A 14,439-nucleotide genomic window follows, 5' to 3' on the forward strand; every position below is an offset into this window, starting at 1 on the left:
GCAGTATATTTAAATGTATATATATATTACACCTTAAGCACATTTTACACTGTTTTATTATTATTATTTGTTGAGTGTCACTATTGTTGTGTTTTGTATGTCAAGTATTGAAGTCTGTTCATCATTAGGGGATGGAAAAAAATACTAGTGTTGCAAGATGATGTCACACCTATGATAAATCTCAGCAGCTGCTTGACTATTGTGAAGTATTCATCTACAAACAATTGACAAAATGAATTTGTAATAAGATATTGGTAAATCTTGATGCTGAAATAATGTTAATAATAGTATATGACTTAAAATCAGCCAATTAGCTTATTTTCTATTCTAGCTTGTCATTGTTTTAACAAGTGTTTCATTTGTCACACTTCTGACTTGGCTAGAACAGAAATTTGATTATGAATATATAAGGTCCTAGATCCCAAACAATTGGAACACTTATCAACATTATGGGGACTTTAAAACAATTTCAGTACTAAGCAATATCATTTCTTACAGGTTAAATGCATGGTTAAAGACAACTGTATAATGTGAATTCACAGTAAAACAAGAGCAGTAAATTACTGAGATGTCAGCATCATTTTGCTGTTGATTAACAGTAATTCGTAAGAAAATGACCCAGCATGCATTAATCCACTATAAATTTCTGACTACAATAATTTATTGTAAAATAATGTGTATATATATATATATATATATATATATATATATATATATATATATACACATACACACACACACACATATATATACATATATACATATTCCACAAAAAAGGATCAAGAAAATGTTTTTCTTTTTTTTTTTTCTTTTTTTTTTTTTTAATAAACATGACAAGTCAAATGTTTAAAGTCTATAGCCAGAAGCAAGGTTTTTTTTAAAGGCTTTGATTGTAGTTTTACATTTCTACCTAACTACTGGGCACATTTACCGTATTTTACAAACACATATAGTGACAAGAAACATAGTCATCCTTTTCTCAGAAGCTCATTCACTTTATCAATCGCAAAAAGTTCTGTGATTTGCTGATCTAGCCTTTTAAAAAATGGTGTATTTATTGTTGTGTGTTTAGATGGTTTGATCTGTCAGCTTTTACCAAGTTTAATCATATACATTATAACATTGGTTTTACTCTATTATCTGAGTCGGAAAGGCTCTGAGTTAATGTTAAAAGTATTTCCCTGCCAAAAACAATTCTTGCTTCTAAAATGAACATGCTCTTCAATTTAATTAGTCACTTTAGCTTATTTGAAAATAATCAACAACCATAAACATTATTATATAAATACATATTCTTTTAAAAGGTTAACAAGAGTAAAATAGAAGTCCAGTGACAATTTTGACCAGCAGATTGCAGAAATACAATGAACAATTCATTAATTTGAACTGTTTCTTATGCAAATGCATTTAAGTAAGTAGGCCTACTGTAGTTACGCTCCATTCATTTCTTGTTTTGGGGGCGACTCGACTCACAGGACAGGAAGTTACTGTTCTTCAGCACACGGAGGAGCTTCTTGCTGCTGCTGCTGAACTCATACACCTTTGTCCCACTGAAGAGATAAATGTAATCTGGAAGAAAAGAAGTCAGTGAGTCTTTTGTATTGTTACAGATCTGTAGAAAAGGAAGTTAGAAACACCTACCGTCAATCAGATGGGCTCCTGTAACTAATCCAGTCAGTGCTGGAAATCCATCAGCCAGTGGTTTGGGATTTCCTTTGTCCATCCTCTTCATCATCTCATTATAGCTACCAAAAAAAGGGAAAGTCTTATGTCTTTTCGGAGCAAATCTCAAGGGCTTTTGTTTATGATACGGCACTTGACCCACCTATAGTAATATATGTCAAAGAAGAGAAGTGTTTTTCCTGAGTTTTTGTCGTGGACGGCAGCACCAACTTTTGTCACAGATGGTGGCAGATCAAAGCTGCTGAGAGGCTTGGGATAGTCCGGCTCAACAATGCTGCTTTTAAAAGCCCAGACTTGTTTACCTATAAATAAATACAGGCCATAAGTTTGTTTTTATTTTTTTCTGAGGATTTTACAGGGATTGTAAATTGGAAGAAAGCGCAACACTCACTCTTGAAGCAATCCAACTTAATTGATTAAAACCGTGTGATATTTTGGCCATTGTCAAGGCCTTCATCAGACATGATTTAACAGAGATTGTAAGTGTGACTGCGGTTTCAGCATTCCCAGACTGATTGAGAAAATACCTTTGAATAGGAAAAGTGTTTTTTCCACTGGGTCCTCGTAAGCAGCTTCTATGTTATTCGGGGCGTTGGGCCACAAATTACTGATTAGATGTTGCGTCACACTTCCGCTCGGAGAACTACGCCAGACAAAGCTGCACAGAGGCACATGAAGTCATTTCATTTAAGTATTTTATGTTTATATATACTGTAAAGTGCCCTCCACTAATATCGGCGCCCTTGGTAGATATGAGCAAAGGCGCCTGTGAAAATAAATCTGCATTGTTTCTCCTTTTGATCTTTCATTAAAAAATGAAAAACATTCTAACCTTTCATTGAAGTAAAACAGTTGAAAGTGGGGGGAAACTTATATTATGAAATAAATGTTTTTCTCCAATGCATGTTGGCCACAATTATTGGCATCCCTAGAAATTCCAAAAAGAAGAGCTTTTCGGCAGCAAACCCCCAGATGGGTTTAGTGCAAACAGGGATAAAAGGTTCCCCATGCCCATGGTTAAATATACTGCTAGATCTTTAATGTTTAGGCCTATTTTTTTGCTGGAGGTCCTGGACATCTTGTTTAGATTTATGGTATCATGGATTCTAGCAAATACCAACAGATAAAACCAAAAAATAAACCCTGACAGCATCTGCAAAAAATTTTATAATGAACCATAGTTGGATCTTCCATCAGGACAACGATCCAAAACAAACATCAAGAATCATCTCAAAAATGTCTCACTGAGCACAAAATGAAGCTTCTGCCATGACCGTCCCAGTCCCCTGACCTGAACCCTATAGAAAATGAGTGGAGTGAACTGAAGAGAAGAAGCACCAACATGGATCTGGGAATCTGAAGGATCTGGAGAGATTCTATATGGAGGAATGGTCTCTGATCTCTTGTCAGGTGTTCTCCAAACTCATCAGGCATTATAAGATAAGTTGCTGCTATGATCATGGCAAAATTATGTTGCAATAATTGGCTGGCAATAATTGTGGTAAATGTGAACTAGAGAAAAACATTTATTTCATAATGTGAGTTCCCCCACACATTCAATTGTTTTACTTCAATGAAAGGTTAGAATTTTATTTTATTTTTTTATAAAAGATCAAAAGGATAAACAATGCAGATATATTTTCATAGCCGCCTTTGCTCATATTTACCAAGGGTGCCGATATTAGTGGAGGGCACTATATAAACAGGATTATTTGTTTTTGTGCATAACCTGTCCTTGAAGAACATTGTTTCTCCCCTAAAAGTTGTAACAGCATCAAAGATCAGGTTAGGGTCACAAGCATTAGGAGCCATTGGTAATTTTGGATCAGGTTGGATGTGGATTCCGTATCTGTTTGGGCCTGAAGGAAATACCACATAGTAAACAAACGACTGAATATGTTTGACACAAACATTAAAGATGTACTCTTGAAGATCTTATTACCATAGAGCGACTGAATCCCTCTGATGTCATCAGAGGACAGAGAGAAACGACCCGGATCCCTGAAGCTGTATGTGGGAAACATCAGAGCGCCAGGAACGTCGGAATGTGCAAGACCCAGAGAGTGACCAAATTCATGGGCAGCCACCATGAACAGGACAAAACCTGCAGAGAATTTAAGTAGAACAGATTAGGTACAAGTTAAAAACACATTTAAGCAAATCTAAGGGGTGCCAAGGTAATGAAGTCATTGCACTTTTTCAATCACTAAAATCAAAGAAAGAAAATCTAAAAACTAGCAAAACGTACCTCTTGATGAGCGAAAGCTGAAAAACTCATCATCATCGAAATGTGCATCTCCACCAAGTCCAGATGAGGGAGCGAAAGCATGAGCCAAAACGCCTTGTGGTCCATCAAATGGGTAATCGTCACCATGATCTGTAGGAAAGAGTTTGGCTTTAAATTGAATTTTTAATATAATTCGATTTTAGAAATCAAAGGAACCTGGGCTTTATTTTGAAAAACGATTCATTCGTTTTCTTATGACTTTTAAAATCTTGAATCGTTTATGTTGGACAGTCACCACGTAGGTCTGTTAGTAACAGTTTGTGTTGCACGTCGCCACGTAGGCTCACTATTGGCCGACGCTTGTCACGTGTGTGATGCGTGTGACGTACAACACAGACGCGCTACGCTATTACACTACGTGAAAAGACTCGAGGCCCAGAGAGAAGGAAATGAATAGTGGAATAAAGTCGTTATTTTGGGGGGGGTTTTCGCACAAAAATTATTCTCGTCGCTTGATAAACTTAAGATTGAGCCACTGTAGTCACTTGGACTATATTAACGATCTCTTTAATAACTTTTTTGCGCCAGCAAGTTTCATTCCCTTAGAAGCCTATGGAGGAGTGAGACTGCTCTCAGATTTAATCAAAAATATCTTAATTTGTGTTCCGAAGATGAACTAAGGTCTTACGGGGTTGGAACAACATGAGGGTGAGTAATTACTGACAGAATTTTCATTTTTGGGTGAACTAACCATTTAATCAGAAACCCAGTAAATTGAACTGCCCAAAGATTCACAGCCCTAGTGCTACATCCACACTTATGGAAATAAATACAAAACAAATATTTTCATGATTTGTTATCACAACTTTTTTTCTTTTGTGAAATCAACCTATTAATAATTATTAATAAGTGATATTAATTAGATAAGATAATTAAAGTGGTTCAGATAACATAATATTTTGTGTTTCTGTTGAATAAACCAATCTTCTACATTGTATTAACTCAAATTTTTTTATTTCAATGAACTAAAAAATGTTATGCGACCAGGTAACTGACTTTTTTTAAGTTAAACCAACAATAATTTTTACAGTGAACCAGCTGGAGTGCCCTTGATTTCCACCAGAGGGCACTCTTTCTGTCTTTATGGACTACTTTTCCCAGAACTCTTTGTCCAGATTCATCATGCCTGATTGTTTTTAGCTGTTGCTCATTATCTTGTTAAGCCCAGCCTATATAAACTCTGTGTATCTCAAGCTTAGAGAAGTCTTGTTTAGTGTCACACTGCATTTCTGAGTGTTATCCTGGTTTCTTGTGTCTTGTTTCCCTGGATATCCCTGTGTCTTGTTTTCCTGGATATCCCTGTGTCTTGTTTCTTGTTTTATGTTTAGACTGTTTGCCTGTGGTTTTGACCTTATGGCTGTTTTATGGATTACCCTCAATAAAGCTGCGTTTGGATCTTCAACCTAAAGTCTCGGAGCAGTTCATGACAACTTGCTGCCATACTTATTTTATTGATCATTGTTCATATAATGTTAATTTTTAATAAACAAAGTTTCACATATTAGTATTCCAACAGTAAGTTAGAATCCTCAAGTTATTCATAAAATATCACCAAGTTTAAAAGAATTCATCAAAATGAGAAGCACATGGTTAATAAACAAAATATAAACATACATGAATGGATAGAGGAAACATACTTCTTGTGGCAAAGGAGATCATGATGTCAGCTGTGCCTCTGTAGATACGGGTGAATCTCAGAGGAGTGACGTTTGCCCACACTTGCAGGGCTCTTTTGATGGAATCATCCACCTCTGCTACTGACATGTCAGGAGTGTAGTTCACAATCCTGAGGAAAAGGACCACAGTCGGTTTCTGCTTCTCTTTTTTCTGTGACACCAAGAGAACTGATATTATACACACCTGTATGTGAGCTTGTTGGTCTGCCATTTGAAATTGCCTTCAAACGTAGAGTACGCAGCAACATCTGGAACTCCACAGCGGGGCTTCTTCATCATCTCCAGTGTTTCTTTGGTCAACGTTCCAGTGACCGTAAGGCTAAAAAACGTCTGCATCTCTTTCAATTTCTCAGACAGTAGATGCAGCTTTGAGCCAGAAAGATTAGGATTATTATAATCCAGTTTGTAGAAGCTCTTCAGGTAATTCTAAAGAATACAAAAACAGAATCATTGGAAGAATTAGGCCTATGATCGAAGACAAAATATATATATATATATATTATATACACACACACATATAAACCCCAAACCTCTGCAATTTCATAATCATCAACGGGCTGTGTACTCGGTGCTGCGTGAATAACAAGCACCAGGCTTGCAAGAAAACCCAGCTGGCGGTGGAACCTCCTCATGTTGTGAGTTGCTTCTTACGATCTTGAGCTTCTCTTCTGATTGGAAGCGTCTGATGGAGGCTTATATACTCTTAAAGCTGTGAGGTGTTGAGCAACGGGTCAAATTATCAGCCACAAACTTCTGTGAGTAACCCATCAAGCTGACAGACTGACAATAATAACAGGATTTTCAACTTTCCTGACACAGCCTTTTCCTCCTCGCCCAGATATTGGTATTATTTCTTTTCCTCATGGCTTTATTTAACTGCAACATTTCTAAGCATTTCTATGTTTTATAAACAAAAACAAGGGCAACATGGTAATAAAATTTTTTTAATGCTTTACAAGCTTTACTGGACCGCTATTCAACTTAAATTAACCAAATAATATCAATACATTAACAATTTGTTTGTACTAGAGTTTGTTTGTGCTAATTGCAATTTGCTTCATTTCAGAACAAAATAAATCAATTAGAATCCCCAATTTTGAGAAGTAAGCTTGGCATGTATGTGAAAAGAGAAAGCTATGTGAAAGATCTGCAGGTAATGGCAATCATTGTCACTCTTTATTGTCAGACGAATGAGTAACATTTTATAATGAATACACAAATAATAACTGTGGCTTTCTACCAATAATGCATAAGTACCATAATACTATAATGAAAGCGGTCCATATGACTTGTGCAGAATATTTCAATTCTTATGAAGACTTATGATAGTTCTGTGTTGGGATCAAATAAAATTTATGCCAATCACTAAACAAGCGGGACGCCAACTGTGAAGAATTGCAGAAACATGGCTTCAGAAGTTAACTTAACACTTTCCCTGACAGGTTTTTTTCTGTCAAAATTCTGTCATTATTTACTCACCCTAAAGTTGTTCCAAACCCGTATGAATTTCTTTCATATGTTGAGCACAAAAGAAGATATTTTCAAGAGTGCTGGTAACCAAACAGTTAACAGTAGCCAGTTTTAATTTTTGGCTGAACAATCCAAATAACAGGTCTGTATCACTTTTACATTTTATACACAATGGATCTATGGTGGGAGCATGTGAAGACTCTTTTTTTTTTTATCACTATTTAACCCTTACCAAACCGTTGATGGGCCCCATTTAATTCCATAATATGGGGTAAAAATACCATGGAAGTCAATGGGGCCAATGTTTGGTTACAGACATTCTTCACAATATCTTTTTTTGTGTTCAGCAGAAGAAATAAATTCATACAGGTTTAGAACAACTTGAGGGTGAGTAAATGATGACAGAATTTTCATATTTGGGTGGACTTTCCCTTTAAGAATGAATTCTTATTTACAAAAACAGCCTGGCAGGAGAATAAAAATCTCTTGGAAAGTTATGGGTGGTAGAAATAGAACCTGGAATAGGTGGAGGCTCAAATGAGTCAGTAAGACACCAAAGTGGAGATTCTGGATTTGAGTGACATAGAAATAGGAAGAATGTTGCAGGAAACTATATAAATTCCTGGGGGGGGTTATGGGGGGTGCTGGATGGCAGAGGCAGGCTAAATACACATTAATTGCGACAGATATTAACATAAATAAATACATAATATTCAATACAAAATGTTTTCTTTTTTCTTTTTATCGATTGCGAAAATGAACAGACTTGTTTTCTGATTAATCACGATTAATCGCCATTTAAAAAAACGTACGTTTTTAATATATTTTGTAATGTAATAATTTCATAGTTAATCTCCAAATGAATGTAGAAACAACATAAAGACAGTATATTTTATTTTTTTGTCTAACAGGTAGGAAATATACAGAAATTGAATAAAGTTATCAAACACTGAATACATTTAAAATTATACATAGATTAATCCTTATTAAAGTTGCAAACGTTCTTTAGTCAAGAGCAGCGAGTGATTTTCTCTGTTACGTCTGTTTTTTGATTAACTTTACTGACAGAAAGCTTTATTGGCTGCTGTCCCTTTAAAACCAGCCGCTGCTGACAGACGCGGATCTCACACTCATCTCATTCTCTCACAACTCTTTGCCTTCATTTAAGACTTTATTTAACTCATTTAAGACTGCTCATTCAGCTCTTATGAGGATACCCGTCAAATATTTTGGCATAACTGCGCGTGTTAGTGTTCGGTCAACATCCAGCTGAAAGAGAACTCGATCAATTTGTCTTGGCTTGCATGGTTTAAAATCATCTGTATGGATAAAAGCGCATCATATAATGTAACAGCCAAAGGATGACAGAAAAAAACGGATGCTGCGTTAATTTCGTTAAATATATACCACTGAGTCTTCTCCTGCCATTTCTACCAGTGATGCTTGTTTAACTTCCCGCGTCTACTACCGCAGATATCAGCGCAACAGGGTTGTAGGTTGCCAGGTTGAGCTCACAAATAGGTTGAAATTTGTATGATGTGTTGATTGTGTGAGTAGGGTGCGTTTCATACAAGATCTGGCAACCTTGGAATAATATATTACTGTGATTATTCATATAACGAGGTTTGGGCCATACAAATTATGGGAGTTTCACGGAAGAAATAACAAAACGGGAGGGGGGCGGGAGATGGGTGTGAAATACGGGAGACTCCCGGGGAAAACGGGAGTGTTGACAGGTATGATAATAAAAAATAATCTGGTCCTTAACAGGTTTTAAAATTAGGTAAATACAGCTAGATGAACAACAACACATGACATATTACACCGTGTCATTATTTATTTAACAAAAACTAGGCCAAAAGAGAAAAGCTATGGGTGACAAACTAAGTACACCCTTATTGCTTCCATAGGAATTAAGAGGAAAAGGAGCAGTCAGGCGCAGCTAATCAAATGCATTTGATTAAATGATCATCAGCAAACGTGACCAACTCTTTAAAAGCAGAAGTTTTGGCAGTTTGCTGGTCTGGAGCCTTTAGGTGTGTGTTAACACAATGCCAAGGAGGAAAGACATCAGCAATAATCTTAGAGAAGCAATAGTTGCTGCCATCAATGTGGTAAGAGTTATAAGCCCATTTCCAAACAATTTGAAGTCCATTATTCTACAGTAAGGAAGATTATTCACAACTGGAAAACATTTAAGACAGTTTCCAATCTTCCCAGGAGTGGACATCCCAGCAAATTCACCCCAAGGTCAGACTGCGTAATGCTCAGAGAAATCACAAAACAACCAAGAATTACACCTCAGACTCTACAGGACTCAGTTAACATGTTGAATGTTTAAGTTCATGGCAGTACAATTTGAAAAAGACTGAACAAGTATGGCATGCTTGGAAGGGTTCTCTCTAAAAAGAACATGGCACCCCAGCTTAGGTTTGCAAAATTGCATCTGAACAAACCACAAAACCTCTGGAAGAATGTCCTTTGGACAGACGAGACCAAAGTAGAGATGTTTGGCCGTAATACACAGCGCCAAGTTATGCGGAAAAACGCCGCATATCAGCACAAACACATCATACCAACTGTCCATCATTCTGATGGAGGATTGATGATTTTTGGCTTGTTTTGCAGCCACAGGACCTGGGCACCTTGCAGTCATTGAGTCGACCATGAACTCATCTGTAAACCAAAGTATTTCTAGAATTAAATGTGAGGCCATCTGTCTAACTTCTAAATCTTGGCCGAAATTGGGTCATCAACTGTTTGGTAACCGCCATTCTTCAAAAATATCTTCTTTTGTGTTCAACAGAAGAAAGAAACTCATACAGGTTTGGAACAACTTGAGGGTGAGTAAATGTTCTGTTTTGGGTGAAATATCCCTTTTAAGAGAACTGTGCATAAACAATTGCCTGCAAACCTCAATGAACTGAAGCAACGCTGTAAAGAATAGCGGGACACAGTTCCTCCAGAACAATGCGAGAGACTGATACTGTCACACAGAAAACGATTCCTTCAACTTATTGATGCTAAAAGTGTCTCTACAAGCAATTGAATCATAGGGTGTTAGTTTGTCACCCATGGCATTTCCATTTTAGCCTAGCTAAATAATGACATGTGTAAAATGTCATGTGTTGTTGTTCATCTGAGGTTGTATTTACCTAATTTTTAAGACCTGCTAACAACCAGTTTTTATGTTTTATGTTTATGTTCTGATACGTAAAATCATAAAATTCTAAAGGACTTTTTCACATGAAATATTTTGGTGAAAGTTTTATATTAGATGTTATAATTAGATGTTATATCTACGTATTTAAGAGATGAAAATCAGCTGATTTAGATGTTTTGTCATTTAACATCTATTAAGATGATCACAAAAAAATAAAAAATAAATGTTTAAACCAAATTTTGTTTGTTCCGTCATTTCCGTAAATTTTCACACTGTAGATCATTTTTAATTAGATAACCGATCCTGTGTTTCAGTCTCCCATACTTTACACTCCCACATTTGATGTCAGGCAAGATTAATAAACAGGCAAATATTAATAAATAAAACAAGGTTTGAAATGAAACTGCTCAAATCTTTATTTTGAAATTGCAAAACACAAGACATTGTTGGACATACACCCTTTTAAACTAGACAAATATTATATATATATATAAAATATTTTTCTCTAGTAAATTATTTATTCAAATGTTAAAAGTGAATAATTTACTCAATAATTTTCTTTAAAATACTGATGGCTCAGATTTCCCTTCAGACAGGCTGATGAGCTTTGAAGAAAAACTCAACATTAACTGATTAACATGGCAGGAAATAATTGTTGTTCAGAACACGGAACAGCTTGTTGTTGTAGGAGCCAAACTCGAGCATCTTTGTTCCACTGAAGAGATAGTTGAACCCTAAAAATGACCATGAAAGACAGAGTTAGATGGGATTTTATTTGAGATTTCCTCTTGTTACATTTTGTAAAACCCTTACCTTTGTTCTGGAAGGCTGCGGTCACCTTCCCTGTCATTCCAGGGAAAACAACTTCCACCGGTTTAGGATAGCCTTTCTCCATTTTGCGTGTTTGCTCATCATAACTGCACAAAATAAATTCTCGTTACTTGAAGATTCTTGAAAAAGACGAGCAGACTAACTCGATCAGACTGATTTACTGACCTATAAACCTGGCTGCCAACGAAAAACAGGATTTTGTAGCTGGTCTCATCGTAGAGGACTGCGTCGATTTTCTTCACTTTTTTGGGCAAATTGAACATGCTGAGACTCTTGGGATATCCCTGTGCTATATCATAGCCATAGAGAGCCCAGACCTTCTCACCTGAGGTGTGACAACATTTTCAAATGATATTTCATTTCTCATATGACATCTTCATTCTAAAAAATAAAGGTTCTTTATTGGCATCTATTGGCATCAAGAAACCTTTCCCATAGACAAAAGGTTCTTTTATAGTAGTTCTTTAGATTTAGTTCTTTGGGGAATCCAAAATTATTATTCTATGGCATCGCTGTGAAAACCCCCATTTGGAATCTTTATTTTTAAGAGTGTTTCGGTTTTTTATATTCATTTGGTTTTACCTTTGATAAGGAAGACTTTGTCCTCCAATAGACTCTCGAATGCTGCATCGATATGTTCTGGAATCTCAGGCCAGAAGCTTTTAATGAGATGTAGTTCAGCGGTTGTGCTCAGGGAATAGCTGCGCCAGAAGAAGCTGTGAATAAAGCCAGACACCAGCAGGTCAGATCCGGCTCGTCATAAGTATCATAAGCTCAGAAAGAAAGCATTTCTGTCTCCGTTTACCTGCCCTTGAAGAAGATAATCTCTCCACGGAACATGGTGACAGCGTCCAGGACCAGTTTGGGATCGCATGCGTTTGGGGTAATTCCTGGTGTGGGTTTTGGACCATCTATATCAAGGTTTGGGCCTGTTCAATAAAAATGTCAAATCATTAGATACGTCACTTTCAGGGTCTTTTCATCACCAGTATATGTATTTGTAATATCTTACCATAAAGAGACTGGATTCCATTGACATCGTCTTGAGGGAGGGCGAAGGTATCCATGTCTCTGAAAACGTAGGTGGGATACATCAGTGCACCCGGATCCTGGGAATGTTCAAGCCCTAGAGAGTGTCCGAACTCATGGGCCGCGACCAGGAACAAATTGTAGCCTGATGGATAAGTGGGAATGTGAATACAGTTGGTCTTTATTTTGTGCATTGGTAAAAAAACTGGAGACTTTTCCAAATGAAGCCTAACCTTGAGGAGATCTGAACATGAACGTCTCTTCATCGTCAAAATGGGCATCACCACCGACGCCCTCGTATGGAGGGAAGGCGTGAGCCAGAAAACCGTTCGGTCCGTCAAAGGGGTAACCATCCCGATGATCTGGAAAGAAGAGGAGATTTGTTTAAAAACCGAGCTTAAAAATGTATGTAAAAAATTATAAAGCTGACAAAACATATTAAATGTATATATGATATATACACATAAATAAAAATAAAATATTCTACTGTGGATATATATATATAACTGAAATAAAAAGATATACAATTATTGGTCATTATTGTCACATTTCCTTATTTTACTTATGTTTCAGTATAAAAAATATGTAAAATATCTATACTGCAAAAACTGTTTTCAAGTATGGTATTTTTGTATAATTTTAAATCTAATTTAAATATAAATCTAAATTTACTAATTCACTTTTTCACTTGCTTTTTAACTGTTTTACATTCAAAAGAAGTGAACAAACCATGCAATTAGACAAAATCTCACACTAAAAACACATTCTTTGAAAACAAGTCTTAATATAGTGTAAAATAGTAAATGAATCTTGCTTCAAGGATTTTTTTGATATTTTAACTGGAAAATAAGACAAAAATACTCAGTGGTAGAGTCTTACAAAAACATACTATAACTCTATCATTTTCCAAAGTACCAGAAAATAAGAGATTTCAGATAAGTGACAGTAAAATGTGTATACAACTGTACATCTTCATTTATTCCATTATTTTTTGGCGTGTTTGCTAAAAAAACTGACCTCGAACAACAAAGGAGATCATGATGTCAGCTGTGCCGCTGTTGATACGGGTGAATCTCAGAGGAGTGACGTCTGCCCACAATTGCAGGGCTCTTTTGATGGAATCATCCACCTCTGCAACTGACATGTCAGGGGTGTAGTTCTCAATCCTGTGGGAAAAAAGACAGCAAAATAAATGTTACAAGTCCTTTTTTAAACGGGCTTGTCTTAAACAAGTCTGTTGGCAGGTCTTACCTGTAGGTCAGATCATGTTTTTTCCACTTGTAGTCCCCTGCAAAAGTGGAGTACGCCGCAACATCTGGAACCCCGCAGCGTGGCTTCTTCATCACTTTCATCGTCTCTTCATCCAGCTTCCCTGTTACTGAGAGTTTAAAAAACTGCTGCATCTCTTTCAACCTCAGACTCATGGCATTGGCGCGTCTTTCAAGACCAGAAGAGGTCTTCTTTGGCAGGCCATACAATCTAGTCAGGTAATTCTGAAAAAAAAAGAAAAAAGAATAAAAGTTAGTTTGCACACTGTATCAAATAGATAAGCTAAGCTAGTTACCAGTACTTTTAGTGTGCAAATTACCTCAGCAATACTCTCTCTGTCTTCATCAGCAGATGGAGCTATTGGGTTGGTGTAACCAGAAACCACCAAAGCGATGAGAACACACAGCTTGAAGTAGCTCTTCATTTTGCTTCTTCTTCAAGAAACTGATGCGATCTGTGTTTTTCTCCCCTCTTAAATACACAACAGACGGACTGATTGTGCAATATGAGATTGAGTCACATGTCACACCTTCCGCCACAGGAAAGGAAATCAGGGAATGACATACCCCCAAACACAGGCGTTTTTTGCAATACATCTTCCTTAACACTGAAATCATTTAGACTATATATTTCAATGCATTTAATTAAATCTCCTTGTGTCATTTATATAAAAAAAACATTTATAATAAAAGTAGTCAACTCTTGAACAACCCAGGGACCCTTGATATATTAGAGCATTTCGCAGCTGATAATAATAATAATGTGTAATATGTGAGCCGATAATAATAATAATCTTTTTTTTTTTTTTCAGAAACACTGTATAACTTTTAATAATGGCATTAATAATCACTGTGATATTTTATTTGTGATTTATATGTTTTACATGGTTTTATTTTATTATTATGGAAGCAACTATATCTAATATTGATATATGAGGTTATTTGAATTTGAATTTATACAGACTTTTTTGTAATGTATTTTTTAAAGAAATTTCTGTTGTTTATTAAATGTTTTATGTAACAATCCACACC

General features: G+C 36.1%; 2 protein-coding genes across 2 annotated transcripts; both read right to left on the reverse strand.

The window, feature by feature from the left end:
- Window positions 1-1,292: 1,292 nt before the first annotated feature.
- On the reverse strand, window positions 1,293-6,409 carry LOC311285300 (collagenase 3-like). Its single transcript, XM_084400894.1, has 10 exons — window positions 6,177-6,409; window positions 5,831-6,072; window positions 5,608-5,756; window positions 3,932-4,060; window positions 3,626-3,787; window positions 3,413-3,542; window positions 2,211-2,341; window positions 1,826-1,985; window positions 1,642-1,745; window positions 1,293-1,569 (listed from the first exon to the last, which is right to left on the reverse strand). Exons 1-10 carry the CDS (start codon window positions 6,276-6,278, stop codon window positions 1,442-1,444), a joined length of 1,437 nt encoding a protein of 478 aa, XP_084257020.1. The 5' UTR covers window positions 6,279-6,409; the 3' UTR covers window positions 1,293-1,441.
- Window positions 6,410-10,670: 4,261 nt separating this feature from the next.
- Window positions 10,671-13,875, reverse strand: LOC311285301 (collagenase 3-like). The gene is made up of 10 exons (XM_084400895.1): window positions 13,728-13,875; window positions 13,391-13,632; window positions 13,157-13,305; window positions 12,373-12,501; window positions 12,123-12,284; window positions 11,916-12,039; window positions 11,693-11,826; window positions 11,276-11,435; window positions 11,093-11,196; window positions 10,671-11,013 (listed from the first exon to the last, which is right to left on the reverse strand). Exons 1-10 carry the CDS (start codon window positions 13,830-13,832, stop codon window positions 10,913-10,915), a joined length of 1,410 nt encoding a protein of 469 aa, XP_084257021.1. The 5' UTR covers window positions 13,833-13,875; the 3' UTR covers window positions 10,671-10,912.
- Window positions 13,876-14,439: the final 564 nt, after the last annotated feature.

Source organism: Rutilus rutilus (assembly GCF_951802725.1).
Source record: "Rutilus rutilus genome assembly, chromosome: 25".
NCBI classification, from domain to species: domain Eukaryota; kingdom Metazoa; phylum Chordata; class Actinopteri; order Cypriniformes; family Leuciscidae; genus Rutilus; species Rutilus rutilus.